Genomic DNA, 17,555 nt, shown 5'->3' on the forward strand with positions numbered 1-17,555 from the left:
CATAATATTGCTAAAAGATATTGCAGTCCTACCATGGCCTGACCTAACTTTAATGCAGGTGACTGTACAAGCTAACATAATAGTGCTATGCCATTCTTGCACAGTTATAACCATTCTTTTTCCACTGCTGTACGTGGAACTAAGGATCTTTAATTATTGCCTCCCCTTCTCGGTTCCTTATTTTATCATTATGGACTGTTTGAATTTGAAGGATGTTACAATTAAAGTAATTTGCAATTCCAATTATCGATACTAATTGTATATTGGTTTTGTCACTGTGCCATGTTCACAATGTATACCAAGAAACATAACTACCTAATACAAAATACCCAGTAAATCTATTAAATCCTATTCAATAATCTCAAATAAAACATTTTTTTCTCTGAAAATAAAAAGCTATCTTTCCCTTCATGGAAGTAAATATTTGGTCAAAGCAAGGGTGAAGTGCTCCTAGACTTCCACGGTAATCTATTGATTGAGCAATTACAAATATACAATCTATGTGGAATAAGTAGTGTTTTATTGCTTTTTGTTTCTTTTTACATTTTTAGCATAAGAGAAGATTGTACTTATGTTTGTAGGTGCTCCTAATTCAAAGCACACAGTGAAAGTGAATATTGTGAGAGGAAGTGAAGGTGATATATACAATGTATACAGAAAGTGGTTTAAGAATAATATGGACTTCTAGCGGCTTTGTCAATCCAGGAAGCCCTGTAGTCACATAGAATTTCTTTACAATTATAATCCACATTCAAATCATGTCAACGTTTCAACCCCATATGTAGACATAAATCAATAGTGGGTCATCATCAGGACTGGGGATAATGTCTGGTCGGTAGCACCTAGGGAATTCAGTGGGGGATTAGTATCTTCTGATCAGGGGCGTCTCATGGTCAGTAATTCACTCTAAAACGACAAATTGATGAAGCTTGGTCTAAGGATGTCAATCTAAGTTGTGTAGTATTTTGTGGGATGTTGTCTGGGTAATTCAGTTACAAGACAGCCGTGCAATAATCTAGGCTGAGGGCTCACGGTATTTGTATTTATTGATTTGGGACGTCCACTCGTGTAGCAGGGATTCTTATTAGCAAGCATCCCTTTAGATCAATTTGTTGGTGACCTATATGTGTCAGAATATTGAGGATGAATGAATTAACTCACTGGAGGTCTTAAGTTATTGCAGTTGGTACTGAACAAAAATTATTTGTATGACCGTTTCTAACATGCAGTACCGTCGCAAACATCTTATGACCACCCACTGAGCATATCAGACTACCTCTAAACTGGCTAACATGCATCCCAATTCAAACTATAGATGTTGATGTGTACATGACCACCTCAAGCTGGTCATGTACACATATCTTCTTCTGACCAGTAACTGAGAACTTTTGGGAGCAGCTTATAGATCATTTAACAATCACTACAGGAGAAGAAATCAGGTGTGATGCTGAATTTGAGTTACAAGAGTACATTTTTTAACAGGAGCTTTACTTAGCAAAATCATATTCAATTTAGTAAAGGCAGCTGCTATAGTTATTAATAGCTAATTAGTGGAAAAGCCAGGCATTTTGAGGCAGCAGCAGTTCTCCATTAGGGTGGAGGAGTGTTGCCCTCCACTTCCGCAAACGCAGCAAACATGATAATAAAATGGTAATGAAAATGAATTTATCGCCATTTTTTAAATGTGTTGCTTCCCAGCCTGCGCTGAGGGCGAGGTGGGGCCATTGCAACTGATTGGCAGCAGCAGGGAGGAGTAATGGCACTAATCCATACTCCAAGTATGCATGCCAGTTTAGCCGGATGAACCTCTCCAACCCAAGCTGTATTAGACAGCCGAGTGGACAGTATAGGCCCCCACTGACTGAAGGAGCACTGAGCCAGCCTGCTCCAACCAATCTGGGTGCTTCTCTCATGCTGGGTAATATTATTAACAGCACAACAGCAGCATATGGATTGGAAGAGGGGAGTTGGCTCTGTGACCAACCTTCTGAGCCATCACAGGCTGGAAATGAAGAGAACACCACCAATGACGTGTGGGTAAGTAAACATTTTAGCTGTTGTTAGCACGTTGTGTTTCATCTTTTTGACCCACTGACAGGCACTGTGAGAATCTCGCGCTGTCTTCGGCCTCTACTCCGGAGCTCTCCATCATGGCCCATTATAAACAAAACACCATTAACGAGCCATGATTATTGAGAGATTTGGCGTTGAGCCCAAAGGCATTTCTGGTTTCTCACACTGCCAGTTATTGGTCAAAATATTCGCTTTGTACTTCCCACCACTTTAAAACGTCACCGCCAGCCACTGATTTTATACTTTGAAGAGTTGTGAACATTCTAAGAGACAACCACGACAAAATCACTAACATGGAAGTAGCGTTATTAAGAATAATACGTATCCAAAATTATAATTGTTTTCCCGAACTGACTAATTGGCAATCAAAATTGAAAACGGGGCATTTGAAATCAACAGAGAGAGCTGAGGAGATGGAGGGATGGGAAGAGAGATGGAGGGATGGGAAGGCAGATAGAGGATCGTAACTGGCAGAAAGTTATGAGAAGAGGACAGGGATACAAATAACAAGAAAGGAAGGAAAGGTGAACGAGAGCAAAAGGGGGAGACATGTTCAGAAAGAAAAAGAAAAATATATATTTTCTTCTTTCTCTCTCTGCCTTTTCTCCGTGTTAGTTATCTTTATTTAACCACCATGTGCTCATACTTAATAATATCAGATCTTTTCACGACTGACCCACTGGCATCATACAGTAATGAGCTGGAGGAAGACTACAACCCCCCCCCGCCCCCCCAAAAAAAAATAACAGAGAAGATTTTTCTGGTCCTCATTGTGCAGGAAATCCTCAGTCACTTGAGATAAAGTAACAGTATGACTACCAGTTAAAAATAAACTCTACTCAAAAACGAGGAGCGCATGCAGTACAAATGGCAGTACAAATTGCAGGTCTAACGCATACAGAATTTTTAACGAAAGATTAAATATTTAAAACATTTAACATGTGTTAACATGTAAATATAATTTAAGCCTGTTTTTTTTAATAGCCAATACCAAAACCAAACTTCAAATAAACTGGAGATAATTCCTACCTTTACAATCATGCCTTCAACAGCACATGCATAAACATTTTTCTCCACTTCAAAAGGCTGGAAAGAAACTCCTATCTATAAAACAGAGCAGGTTAACAGATTTATTTATTGGAGTAGCACATTTGTAATAGAAAGTCTTGTTAATGAAAATTCAAACAGAAAAAGACAAGCAAAGAACAAAAAATAAAAACTAAGCTGAGAAAGGAAACTTAAGAAAGAAAAACCAAAATACATTATGGATTATTTAATTAACGACTAGGCATAAACATATTTCTGGACTATTGATGTCAACACAATTCCAACAAACAAGTTACTTACCTTGGTTAACAATCTTTCTGGTGGGTACTCTGACCACAGATTCCTCACCTTGGAAAACTCCCCAGGGGCCAGACTACATCGAGAAACTTATTTCAGCAGTGCTCCCACGTACCTGTAGGTGGTCCCCCTGTGGCTCTGTGTTTCCTCCCTACCACCCTGGAAATGACAGAGGAGCCACATGTAAGGGTCAGCAGAGTGCTATGGTCAGTTTCCTTTTTTTGCTCTTTAAATGTCCTCAGACACAGAGCATGAACAATTGATGGTATCAGTGTACTGATTACTACCACTGGACCCTTTCAGTGTTTGAAAAGAAGCCACTCCACAGAACGGGAGGGGAGAGAAGGAAGGGATGTGCAGTTAGATACAGTAGCCACTAAAAATGGCGTAATCAACAGTAAGTTGTTCTTCCATGGGATACTTTTAACCCAATACTTCTCATAGAATAGCAATCAAAGCAGAAGTATTTCACAAAGTGTACCCCCTATATACTTTTAAGGCTCAGGAGCATAACACATAAAGCTTTAAAAAAAAAGATGCCCGCTAGCCTATTACATTCCTACAAAGAATAAATCTTCAATTATTACTAACGCACCTCAATCATTTTTTTTGTTTCATTAACTATGATTCTTCACGAAACATTCATATTAATAATTTAAGAAACATCCAGCATTACTATTTTCTAAAATATATTAAAAACACAATATTTCATCATAACAGTTTCATCAGACACATAATAAAATTAAAATGAAACGACATAAAACATACTCAATCAGCTCTTACATTCATACCAGGCATACACAATCACACATTCTCAAGACACTACTCCCTCCCATCAGGGATGTATTCTTAGTAGCACAGAAAGGAGACATCTCTTCAGTTTTCCACCACTGTGTCTTAACCAGGGAATTCACTAAACAATCAACGCAGTTTTCGATGACCTAGATAACTTTTAACCACCTTCTTCAGGACCTCTCTTTCAATGTCGTTTTTCACATAGAATTTAAACAAAAACATTATTATACAGGTAGCTAAGTATCTGATCCCACAGATTACTTAATCTCTCTATAAACCAGCAGAATAATAGATACCACCTGATTGTCCCAGTGCAACAATCGGCATAAGTCAATACCATGTGACTACACAACAGTGGCGGCTGGTGACTGAAAGCAGTGGTGGGGCACAAATACAAGACCGAATTGCACCTTGTGAGTGAGCCTCACTACCCACGTATTTCCATTCACCTACTGCCTTTGGTCACCTACCCATTTACTCATCCACATTTTCATCCACTGCCATTCACACAACTCTTATACACAGACACCCACCTTTTCTCAGCCACTCAGTCAAGCCCTGCAAACACTTATTCAAACAAACACACATTACCTCACCCATCCAGTATCCAGCAGTTTCAGTGATAAAAGGTACACTTTTATTTGAGCTGCAGATTACATGTTTAATATGACATATCACATCATTAGTCTGCAGAAGAAATAAAAGGAGCATAACTAGCCATAATAAATTACTGGAACCATTACTGCCTTTGAGAGACGAAATCACCTACAGAGGCAGTGAAGGGAGAGGAGAGCTGAGAGAACAGGTTTTTATCTTATTGTCTGTAAAAAAAGATAGAGCTCCAACTTACTTGTGTGCAGGGTTATCTTTGGCATATTTATGACTTGAGGTCTTCAGGTCACACTCCTGTCTCCCAGAGAGCCCTGGATGGAGTCATTCATTGTATTTATTCAATTTCTCTGCCACAGACTGCTTGTAATGCAGGAAAAGGGGATTTTTATGCGCAATGCCACATTCTTTTAATAAAATGTGACCTCTGGTACGTAGACCCTTCTGATCACACCCCACCATTTGAGTAAATAGGAAAGGGTGGATAATAATATCAGAGTGACATGAAGTTTTCAGAAACCTGGGCTGAACAAAAAACGCTCCAGGCTGTTTACTATCAGGGATTCTGGTGGAGGAGGAGATAAACCAGGGACGTCACTGCGTTCTGAAAAAACCTAAGGGCTTTGCGTGGGCAAGCCCTGTAAGCCCCACTGTGCAGCTTTCAGCCACATACTGACGCAGGTGCAGTGGGGCTTTTCAAAGTGCAAAACTTTCACTCGGAAAATGTTGTGCAGAAAATGTTTTACTTTCATCATGTAATTAAATACATGCTTCACTAGAGAGGCCAGAAAAGGCTAGGGGCGCAGCCCCTTAGCCCTTGAACACCATCCACCCCTGCTACACAACCTGTCACTAAAGACACCCGTGTGGTAAGTAACCAACCACAGATCAGCCCAAAAAAGTTATTCTCTTTGTGTCTTATCCCATTCACATTATAGTGGTCTAAATCTACCACATACATACAAAAAACGTAAAGGCTGTCACACACTATAGTTCCCGTACCAAACATCTATCATCAACTGATGATACTCTTCAAACTTTGCAAATGGTGCTCACACCTCTCGTATCCACAGAGGGTGGTAATAGTTAATTTTGTTTCGCTTTTTTATTTTAGCTTTATTTTCTGTCTGATGAAACTGCTATGATGAAATATTGTGTTTTTAATTAATTTTTAGAAGAACTAATAATGCTGGATGTATAGATCCATGATGTTTCTTAAATTTATAATACAAATGTTTCATGAATATTCATAATGTAAAAAAAGTTTGAAGTAATGGGTGGGTTAGTAATAACTGAAGATTTATTCTTTGTACAATTTAAATAGGCTAGCAGGTATCTATTTTTGAGAAGCTTTAGTTACCAAAGCAGTACAAAGGCAAAACGTCTTTTCCCCTAAGACTTTGCTTTTAAGGCATCAGTACCTCATAAACGAATGTCGTTCTGGATCCGATATCGGATCCAGGAGTCGTCAAAGGTGATGAGGCTAAAGCCGCTGGCGTGGAATCTGATGGGCCCCGGCCGACCCCAATGGGCCCAAAGGCGCGCCAGTTGGGGCAGCCCAGTCAAATACAAGCTGTATGGTGTCGTAAAACTCTCCAAGTTGAGCGGGGCTTGCTCCAGCTTCCGGAAAGAGGGGGGAGGGAGGCTCAAAGTCGGCCCTGGCATTGGTTCCGCGGAACCGTGCCTGGAACATCGACATTCCCGAGACACCTCGTAGGCCTATGAGCATGGCAAAGTCAAAGTCCGCTTGGACTTCTTCTTTTTGTGCCTCTTCCATGAATGCCCGGAGGACCTTGAGTGTGAAAGAGAGAACTTAAGGATCCTGGAACAGTCCGGCAACCACCTCCTCGATGGGGACCGTGACATACTAGGAGTTGCGCCAACGGAAGTCGACTGCCGGGCCGCCATGAGCTTCAGACACCGCTCTCTCAAAGCTTTCGGGGCCATGGCCCAGCAATCGGAACACAACTTTGAGTCGTGGTCTCTGTCGAGGCACCAGAGACATACCTAATGGGGGTACGTCACCAACATGGCACGCTGGCATGCACTACATGGCTTGAACCCCATCTTTCTCAATACCATCCTCACACAGACTCAAAAAGTTTTGCCAAAAAGGTTGAAAAGTCCTGTAAAAAAAGGCAGATGGTAGCTCAAATCTGGACCTGTGCTTAACCGTCGCGTAAGGAAAATAACTGATCTACACTCGCCGGGTTGGTGCCTTTATAGGCGACCGTGAAATCATGGACAGCTCCAACGACGACACGCGGATCGGAACAACGCCATCCAACATCACGCGCAAGTTACTCCTCAGCAACAAATTCCAAGCTGATGCCAGAAAATTCTAAGGTAAGGAATCTGAAGCTATAAGTCTGTATCAGATTATACAGATTTACACAGGAAAAGCCATTCAGCACACTACCACATCAGGTGTATGTAACAAGGCCTGCCCCCAACAACTATTAATTGTCTGCCACTAACCTTAAGCTGTGCCACGGGCTGGTTATGGAGGCAGCTCTTAACCATGAGAAAATGTGCATCACTTTGGGTGTACTTGTCGTAGTTTGGACTCTTGCTTTAGGCAAGACTGCTGGTTAAAGGATGACAGTACTTTTGTTTGTAGGCGACTATGCCTATCCTACAACAAGTCACAACTGTTGTCCCAACCTTACCGGCTCACTAGCAGCACCTTACCAGAAACACAATAGTAAAAGGTGATTTGTGGCAGCCTTTACACATGGACTCGAGAATAAGACATCTCAGGGAGTGTCGTGGTTAAACGGAGATTACCCCTTTCTCACAGATATATCATGTCTCATACAAACACAGGCAATGACAAAGATGCAGTGAAGTTTCAATAGTTTTTATTTAACATAACTGCAATTTGCGATAAGTTGCATGGGCTGCAATAATTAGGATAATGAATAATGCAAGGATCAGAATTGCGAAGACGTGAGTCATTATTACAAAGACCCCCAGCATCTTGCAATGCATAAGAAAGACATACAAGATGTAATATGCCCTAATACCCTAATGTGAGAGGCCTAACCTCCTATCTAAAGGAGAGCTGGGTTTGCTAAACCTAATCTGCCAATGCCATGTCCATGAGAGGAGCCCCCAACCCTCGTTACCTTGGAATGAGGTCTCTATCTCAGACTCCACAGGGACACGAAGACTAGGTCAGCTTCAAGACGACGTGCTGCATCGGTATCAGCGAAGGTGGTGATGCCCTCTGGTCGGAATCCCTCTGTTTATCTGCCTAAAGTGCAGATCTATTTATACAGATTTATACAGATCTACAAGGACCCCTGATATAGATGTGTTCCCAAACAATAGATAACAGACATGCTTGGGACGGCAATTAATATAAAAAATCCCTCGAAAGTATAGAGAGGGAAAATCCCTAAGTGTGAACACCTACTGTTTGTTTGTCTTTGTTGCTTGATCTTGACGCCTTAGCGCAGTGACACTGATAATGCAAAGCATAACAAGTGGCCTAACTATAAACAAGGCCGCCATCTTAGAAGAATTAAATAATTAAATGGGCTAAGACAGAGCAAGCTAAGTAGGTTAAAAGTCACTAGGTGACAGGGGCACGAGTCTGCAAGCCAGAGGCTAAGCTAACTCCTGTTATCCCATTAAAACGAACTAGGATTCACTACACCCTCCCCATTGCTGTAAAAGGTATGACGAAGGTACAGGAACCCAAACGCTAAAATTGCTCTGAACTAAAAAGCTAAAAGCATAAAAACTAGCTACAAAATCTCTAAAATCTGTTAAAAAGGTAATAAAAACAATTCCGCTAAAATACATACAGAGATGTTAATGTCAACCATGACAAGCACAGCGTGCCAAAGCAAGTTAAGTTAAAATGCATAATTTTGAATCGGGAATGGCAAGTCAATTCATCAAATTATTTTCTGTACGCATGATCTTGAAGAGTGTCATCGAAGTCACCAACCAATGACCTAAAAAATGAGTCAACAACATCTAATGTTAAATCGAGTGCCGGGCGGACAAACTGATCCACAGAGCAGTAGTGAGCAGTACTTTCCGGTGTAACGTTATTCGTTGCAGTGCCCTCGTCCATGGTAGATCTCAAAACGGAAGGCTCATAGGTGGCCTCGCGGAGCAACCTCAGTCTCAAGGGGCATGACCGTGTATGAACCCTCAGCGGGACATCAGCAGTTCGTAGTCCACAGGAGATGTTGGCGCAACAGCAAGATAGACCATAGGCAGATGTCCAAAGAGGCACCATATGCAGCGTAAGACTGGTTGTACGCACCAGAGAAGTGGCCGAAATGACAACGACCAGTCATGCTCCAGTTCCACCAGCAAGGGTGCACCGAAGATACGAACCATGCGTTCATGGCACAGTGGAGTTGGTGGGAGCGGCTCCATTGCTCTGCGTAGCTGGAAAGAAACAACCGCTGCGAATCAGAAGAAATAGCAGTAGTAGTCCGCCAATCAAAGCCAAAATAATTGGAAAGCCACCAAACACACTTGAAAAGAGCGAATGGATGGCTGACGGGAGGACACCGAAGACAGTCTGGAAGCTGGACACGAAACCAGACCTAACAGCCTTAAAGAAATGAACAATCCCAGAGGTGCTTGAAGCATTGAATATTCTGGATACCAGTTCTCCAAAGTGCCTGGGGAAGTTGGTATTTAATAGGGATTGTATCTCGGCTGATGATCTTGCAATCTTGAGAGCATACGTCTCTTTTGCAGATGTCAAGGGGACCTGTTTTTGAAACAATAGTGCCTTTAGCCTGCTCAGCTTGCCATAGTTCACATTAATAGTATCTATGTGGGGCCACATGTCAGATACTTTTATCTCCCGTGTGGGGGGGAACAAAACATGTCCACAACACGTAACGACCTTCGAGACAGAGATTGCGTAGAAAATTCCTGGTCGCATGCCGCAAAAACTTTGATCGTTCAGTACCACATAACTTCCACTGGAAAGTACATTAAATACTGGGCGAATCAAAGGGACGGGAGTACCCTTCAGCAAACAGGCCAAATTTGCGACCCCCGCATTGCAAAGACCGTGAAGGGACACCTGCTTGCATATCATGGAATGACTAACAGCAGTCTCACATTCGCTTCCGCTAAGAAAGACCTATGTTTCGCCGTTCAGACATTTGTAATCAAAGGGCAACTCCCACTCCTCTTTAATATAGCTATCTCCTAGTTGCTCGTAACTTCCCACTGCAAGATGTTTCAGGCAGTTTGAGACACGAAAGGTCGATATGGAAAAATTAATTATGCCATGTAAGAGCCAGATAGTTCAAGGACTCTCTGCTACCGTGAAGGGCAACGTATCTAACTTTTCTACGTGAAGCATGGTGAAACTAGCCTCTCTTTTAGCCATTGTCTGTTGTTCTCTGGAAAAATTAAAAGCAGTGAAGAATTCACTCCTGTTAATATACTTCCATGGAATGCGGCCATTTTTCAGTGTCTGTAAAGTCCAACCCAGCTGCATGATGGAACGCAGCTGTGTTTGCCCCTGATATAACCGGGACAAGTCTGTCCGAGTGATATCAATAGCAGACAACACTATATTTGATAGTGAATAAATCCTGTTGGACAGAGTGTTCATGCCGTTATCGACAACCTCTAAAGCCTTTTCTAAATTTTCCATATCTAATTGCCTTAAACGCGCAGCAGACTCAATCTGTGAAAGTTTCCAAATTTCATTGTACATAGCATATAGAAACCTTTTCGAGCGCTTTTTTCTAGAACCCAGCAGAAAATCCTGCAAGTCTATATCTTCGGAAAGAGTGTTTAGGTGTTGCTTAATTGCGACTAACGTGTTGGTCTGTACCCATTGCTGGCACAGTTTACTCACACTATATGCTGTAACTATACCTGTATGTTGACCCGATACAAAGTGAGGGTTTGGCCTGTTAATTGAAAAAAACCCTGAAGAGTTAAAAAAAAACGCGCTTGACACATTTGTGTCAGTGGGCCATTTTAACCACCCGCCGGGACTGGAAAGTGAAGAATTATAGGTACCAGCCTTAACCATTGCATCTAGCCTGTCCTCAGTGATATTAAGGAAGTATTGCCAATCTTTAAACCTTGCGGGAGTGGGGATACTGGGCGTGTTCAAGTCTTTAATTTTTGCTAACCCCAGACAGGATGTCTGCTGAATAGTGTCATTTAAGAAAATCATTTGCACAGGAATCAGGCATGCTCGAAATAAAGCCTCCCTACCCTGTATCTGCCAATCTTGTGTTCCCCATACACTTTTCAAATCAATAGTGCTCTTCCAGTATTCGTAACCTTCAACTGTGAGCCGGGAAACAAAGGGATCTGAATAAATCATTTTTGTATCAGTTAGCAAAATTTTCCTAATTTGTGTTGGAGGTATTTTAAAATAATACGACTCTGCTTTTTTTGTTTCATGCCCAGAAAAATATGTAAATTTATCACTATAGTATTTTGGGCTCCCCACTGGTGGTGTAGAACAGTGTTCCCACTGTGTGTAGTTTAATAGTGGCTTGTATCTAGTGGCACAGTGTAGGTAGTAATGTCCCCAATTGTTATAGCAGAACATTTCCCCATAATTCATTGGATGTTCATATACATCATCACTTTCAAAAGCGGAATAGTCCTTCATTTCAGTTAGCATGGAATCAACTGTTTGGACATCCCAATCATCAGATACAATATCAGGTGTAATTACATCTGTCACAGAAATTTTTAACACGTATGGTACTTGAATAATTTCTGTAGGCCCGTATATATCAAATGGAACTTTGTCCCATACAATCCCATCAGAAATCATGCTGTAACATTTACAGGGGACAAGTCTCTTCGGACCTTATGTGATGAATGATATGGCGTTAAGGCTTCATCAACAGGCTCTACTGAGGAGCGATCAGGAATATAGTGACCATTTATAAGCAAAAAGAAAACAGTCACAAAACCAATCCATAAAAATAATGCAAAAAATGTCAAACAGAACCATAAATAGTTCCATGGTAATATAAAATAGTTCTTTTTAAGCCATTGATACAGCTCACTCCTTTTTAAAACATTGTCAATCACAGTAGTGGATGAGTCTGAGGATAAATCATCAATGTCAATGAAATAGCCAGAGGCAGTCTCCTCAAACACGGGAGCCGGTGCACCATCCGTACTTTGGTCCACTTCACGTGGAGGCTCTTGGTAGACAGTGTCATTAGTCTGTGATGTGTTTGTGTAAAAAACAGCGAAATCTTGGACCGGAGTGGTCACTGAAATGGTGACAGGAACTAACAAGAGTTCATTTTCTGCCCTCCCCATGGACGAGGTGGTGTCTGGAACAACATTGGACATTGTTGCAAAATCCGTAGTAGTGTTGTTCATCCTACTATTTAGATGTATGTCCTGTTGGGTAGTGAGAGGAGATCGGGAACCACCCAAGGGACCTCTTGGTCTACTGTGAAGGATCGGCCACATGGTGTAATTTGATGTAATTGATGGAAATGAATCTGTTCATTCTAGAGACTGACAGCAGTGGTAGGATGACAGTCTTGGTATCTTGAATTCCCAAGACCGGTATCGGTGCTCTGTTTGATGGACCAAACTCCTTCTTCACTGCGATCTTCTCACAAACCAGATCCCCAACTTTAGGGATCCAGCCAGTCGAAGTTTTCGCTAAATCCCTTATTCCTACGGTGGCAGCACTTGTAGATGATTTATCATCACGAAATAGCTGAAGCTCCTGTAAAACAGTGAGACGTTCATTTATGTCAAATGGTGTTTCTGCCGCCACCATACGAGGGACATCAAGATCTGGAACATACATAGGTATCCCAAAGAGAACCTCATATGGAGTGCGTCCCTCCAAGGACCGTCTTGGCAGATTGTTCAGTGCTCTCTGGACCCCATATAGGTGATGTAACCAGCTGCGGCCTGAACCTAATACTCGAGCTGTTAAGGACTGCTTTAGATCACGATTCCGCCTCTCCACGACCAAATTTCCCTCAGGATGGTATGGTGAGGAGTAATGGAGTTCAGCACCCATGCCTTAGAGGTAAATGCAGGGCCCTGGTCCGAATGGAATGCTGCAACCGCATATGTACCGATAAAGATCAGCAAGTCTTTTATACCAGACCGAGCGTCAGCCGACGCTGTGGCCATACCCACAGGAATCTAGACCAAGAATCTACAGCGACTAGAATGTATTTGTATGCACCATCAGGCTGTAAGGGACCACAATGGTCCAGGTACACACACTGTAGTGGCTAGTTGGACACTAAGAGGGATGTCTGCGGTGGGCTTTTGATATTAGAGCCCTTTATCTGCTGGCAAATGTCACAGCAAAGGACATACTTCTTTGTTCGTCTGCATAGACCAGGCCACCAGAAGCATTTCTGTAAGAGTGTTATTGTGGCCGATATACCAGCATGTGCAGAAGCGACACCCTCATGCGCTGTTTTAATTAGATCTAATCTCTGGTCTTCGTTGGGGATCACTCGATGTCCAACCCCAGGAATCGTTGTGTAGGCAACATTCTGCGCACTGATATGGTAAGTATAGTTCGTAGGGTATCCCTTTGGAAGGGGCTTGCTTGCAGCCGAAGCTTTCACGGCAGTCAATATTTCATTATCCAATCTAGTCTGTGAACGAGTCACTGCAGCCAGAGAAGCCGTAGCTAGTGCTGCTTTGGCCGCTTCATCAGTCAATGTATTACCAGTAACGTGTACTCCTACACATTGGTGGCCCAATGTATGTACTATATGGACACACAGTAGCTTATTCTTAAGATCAGCCACCCTCCCCCACAATATTTTGTGTTTAATGGTGTTCCCTTTACAATCTCTAAACCTCTTCAGCTTCCAATGATTAAGAAAATTGTTGTATGACTGAACGCAGTAGTATGAGTCACAAACTATTAAAGTCAGGCTTCCTGGCTCGGTATGTTCGAGCGCTAGTATTAGAGCTTTAAGTTCAGCCAACTGGGCTGTGCAGTCCCCTAAGGTCTGCATGTAGGTATTGTGAGGGTGGAAGACTCCATCTTCCATCACTCCGCTCACGGCTGCGCAAGCTGCTGAGTATTGATGTTTAGTACCTACAGCCGGTTGTGCTGAACCATCAGTGTATATGACAGTATGGTATCTGTCTAGTGGCAAGATATTTAGAGGAGCGGGGTACTCTTGTTCGTACTGGAGAAGCTCTTGTGTCTGAAGTTTTGGATCAAAAATGGAATCGACATCAGTGGCGGTCAGAGACGTTGCCCACTGAATCCAACGTGGATGTAATGCTTTAGCTTTAGGAACGCTTGCTTTGGTGACAGCCTCCAAGGCCGGCACCTGGGAGACAACAATACGTTTCCCCTGGGCAAGTGGCCTCTCTTTTATGACGGCCATCTGAACTGCCAACAGAATCTTTTCTTTAGGTGCAAAACGCTGTTCCACATTGGAGTATAAATGTGATTTATATGCTATGGATACCGTGTCACCCTCGTTGAAGGTGACATAAGTAAATCCAATGGCACCAGCAATTATTCTGATGACCAAATTTGTTTTATTGTCACATGTGTGCAAGTGTTTAGCTTCTAGCATGTCCTGTTGCATCTCCCTAAGGATGCGTGTGTGTTCAACCATCCAGTGTCTACTAGAAAAATTGGGCTGAACCAAGTCATATGTTGTGCATAATCTGGAATGTATGTTCTGCCAAAGTTAAAGAAACCCAGTAATTACTGTAATTTCTTAAGTGTGTTAGGAGGGTGCAGTTGAGCACATTTTTCTATAAAGTGCAGGGCCAGGCTCTTTCCCTCCTTTGATAGCTCATATCCCAGGAATAATACTCTGAGAAAAACGATCTTGCTTTTCTTAAAGTTGAATTTGTAACCAAGGTCTGCAAATCCCAAAATGATCCGATCGACCCTTGCAAGATGAATGTCAAAGTCGTCGTCTGTGAGATATATGTCATCCACGTAGGATAACGCTTCTGGATCAATGTCATGTAATATTGATGTTGCATGGGCTGAAAATATTTTTATAGCCTTGATGTAAACGACAAAAGCGTTTCTGAGAGCCAAATGAGAATGCACTCAGGTCCCGACTTTCATGTGCTAAGTTCTGGCAGAAAAAAACATTAGATAAGTCTAATGTTGTTTTATATTTTTTACGCACTATATTGTTTATTAGTGCTGTGCTATGTGAATTTTGTATAGCATATGTGCATGTATGACTATTTAGATGTTTATAATCAATGACTATTCTGTATGAATTGTCTGGTTTTGCAACGGGGAATAATGGATTATTCATTGCAGATGTACAGGGCTCAATTACTTCCTGGTACTCAAGCTGGGTGAGGATTTCCCTCACCAGAGCTTTCGCTTCATGTTTGACAGGATATTGTGGCTGCGGTTGGGGTGTAGACCTAACGGGAATAACATGACAAGGAGACTCCTTGTCCCAACCTACATGATTGCAATATATAGCACGGGTGCCTGCGCTACAGCTCATTCAGCAGCATAGGCTTATTTTTCTGCTACCGGAACAAGTTCGGAGAAAGAAGGCAAAATGACATCTTCCCCATGCTGGAGCTTACAGACGTGTTCAGGTGGCCAATCTCTTTCGGCTAGTAGGATATCACTAGTAAGTTCATACCAAAATATCACACTAATACTGCGCTCCACGTCTCCCTCTATCTGAATTTTTAAATCATAAACCCTGTCGGGGGAGAACGCAGCCGTCCGCTGTTTCAACTGCGATAAAATCGCTAGTTGCTATCGCTTCCAGATGATCTCTCAGACTCTGGCGACATATCGTCACCTCTGCTGCGCTGTCTAAAAGAGTCACTGCCCATGTCTTGTTCCTCAACAGTGTTCTCAAGTAGGGGGCGTGGCCAACGATCCGGAGATGGCGCACGCTTAATCCCCTCGCTCCGGAGGGGCAGACACAAATCCGAAGTGAATGCGTGCCATCTCCGGGCAATCCGGTGCCCAGGTGAGAGAGGGGGATTGGGGGCCGGTCCTGGAAGCGGCCGGGCCCCCGCTGTGGTCGTGAAGTGCCCAGACCCGGCTGTTGGCCGGGGGAGAGGCTGGCGGCCCGTCCCCGTGCTTGGAGCCGGGACCTCGCGTGAGGCGGTGGGCCGACCCCGAGCGCGGGAAGGCAGCTAAAAACTACAGAGAGACCCCGAGAGGCTCTCTCTGAGGAAGCGACGCAGGAGCCCGGGGGTTTCCACCGGGTGAAGAAACGAAAGGTGCTGGGCCGCGCCGGTCCTCCGAGGAGCGGATGAGCCCAGCGGGGACCGGGAGGCCACGGGGGCCTAAGCCCCGCAGCGCTACAGTCGGCGACCGGGATTGGATCCCGTGAGGTGTGGCGAGTGGTGCGGGCCCGCTCCCGGGCCCTGTGGAAGCGAAGGGGCCCAGGGAGGACTGGAGGACCCCTGGAGGGGCAGCGCTTCGGGGAAGCGGGGCGCGCCGCTGCCCCTGGAGGAGGGCGCGGCACTGGATGGTACTCGCGCCAATGGGCGGGGGCTCGGTCTGGGCCCTGTTGGGGACATTCAACACGCTGCCACATTGGAAGAAGCTGCGATAAAAGGCCAAGCTCACCCCGCATTGAGCTCGAGAAGATGGAGCCTGACCTGTGCAGTTGAACTCTGCACCAAGTTGGAATCAGCCTACTGGACGAACCAGGCAAGGCAACCAACGGAAACACTATTGGCAGGGTGCCTGATGCGGGCGGCCCGCTGGTCGCCCCATGAGCCGGTGACTCCTGAAGTGAGTGACACAGTGGATGGTACACCAGACAGGATGGAAACCTGGGTGACCAGGAGTGCGCCTAGACTAGCTACTAACACCACAGTGAGTACTCTGAGGAGGCAAGTGTGACCCTGCGAGAGTGTGTGGCCGACCTGGGGCGAACTACCGGACTGGAGCGGATCTCCGGGGGGCCCCCTGGGCCGATGGGAAAACAGCCCTGTGACGGAACTAGTTGAGCCGTGTCATGGGGTGCAAACGCGCAGAGGAACTATTGAAAAGGTCAGGACAGAAGGGAATAGCGGTTGCCCGCGGGCTGCCGGCACGGAACCCTCTGACTCAGTAGCGGCAAACCGTGGATAGCTGGCGCGCCCTTGGTGGGCCTGCCTCGCACCCGCCAGGGGTTGTGGCCTGACCTGTGGTGTGGAACTATAGAAGGTGAGAGCTTGGGACGTGACCCGGGCTTGTGCCCTTGGGGTGTGAAACCCCCCCGCCCTCCCCAATCGATGCCCCCCAAGGCCCGACATAAGCGCAAAATCATGGACACTGCGACACCAGCGGAGCACAAAGAAATGGAAGCACAGGGCCACTCTCAGTTCAACGTACAGGAAACCCTGGACAAAATATTAGGGGCGATAGAGGACACAAAGACAACACTACAACGTGACATCAACCAAGTAGCGGTTGAGATAGGCTTACTGAGAGCAGACCACCACAAACTAGTGGACAGAGTTAAAGAAACAGAATCCACATTGGCAGATATTGGGCCGAAACAGAAAGATCTAGCGGCCGAGGTGACCTCCCTTGCTACCAGAATGGCACGGCTTGAACAAACAGCCGAGGACGCGGAGGGGAGAAACAGGAGGAACAACGTGCGCGTGGTGGGCCTCCCCGAGGGGGCCGAATGAGCCAACATGGTGGAGTTTCTGGAGAAATGGTTAAGCACAACAGTGGCACCTGGATGCCTGTCCCCCTTCTACACGCTGGAATGTGCGCACCGGATGCCGTCGAGGCCTCTTGCCCCTGGCAG

General features: G+C 44.4%; 1 protein-coding gene across 2 annotated transcripts in view; it reads right to left on the reverse strand.

Moving 5' to 3' along the window:
• The window catches only part of YEATS2 (YEATS domain containing 2), a 1,667,962-nt gene that overhangs the window by 104,022 nt on the left and 1,546,385 nt on the right, over positions 1–17,555 (reverse strand). For both annotated transcript variants that reach the window (XM_069213699.1, XM_069213698.1), the window contains one exon: positions 3,103–3,177. In XM_069213699.1, the coding sequence (XP_069069800.1) occupies positions 3,103–3,177 (75 nt within the window). The remainder of the gene's footprint in view (positions 1–3,102; positions 3,178–17,555) is intronic.

This window comes from Pleurodeles waltl, chromosome 11 (genome assembly GCF_031143425.1).
Source record: "Pleurodeles waltl isolate 20211129_DDA chromosome 11, aPleWal1.hap1.20221129, whole genome shotgun sequence".
Taxonomy (NCBI): Eukaryota; Metazoa; Chordata; class Amphibia; order Caudata; family Salamandridae; genus Pleurodeles; species Pleurodeles waltl.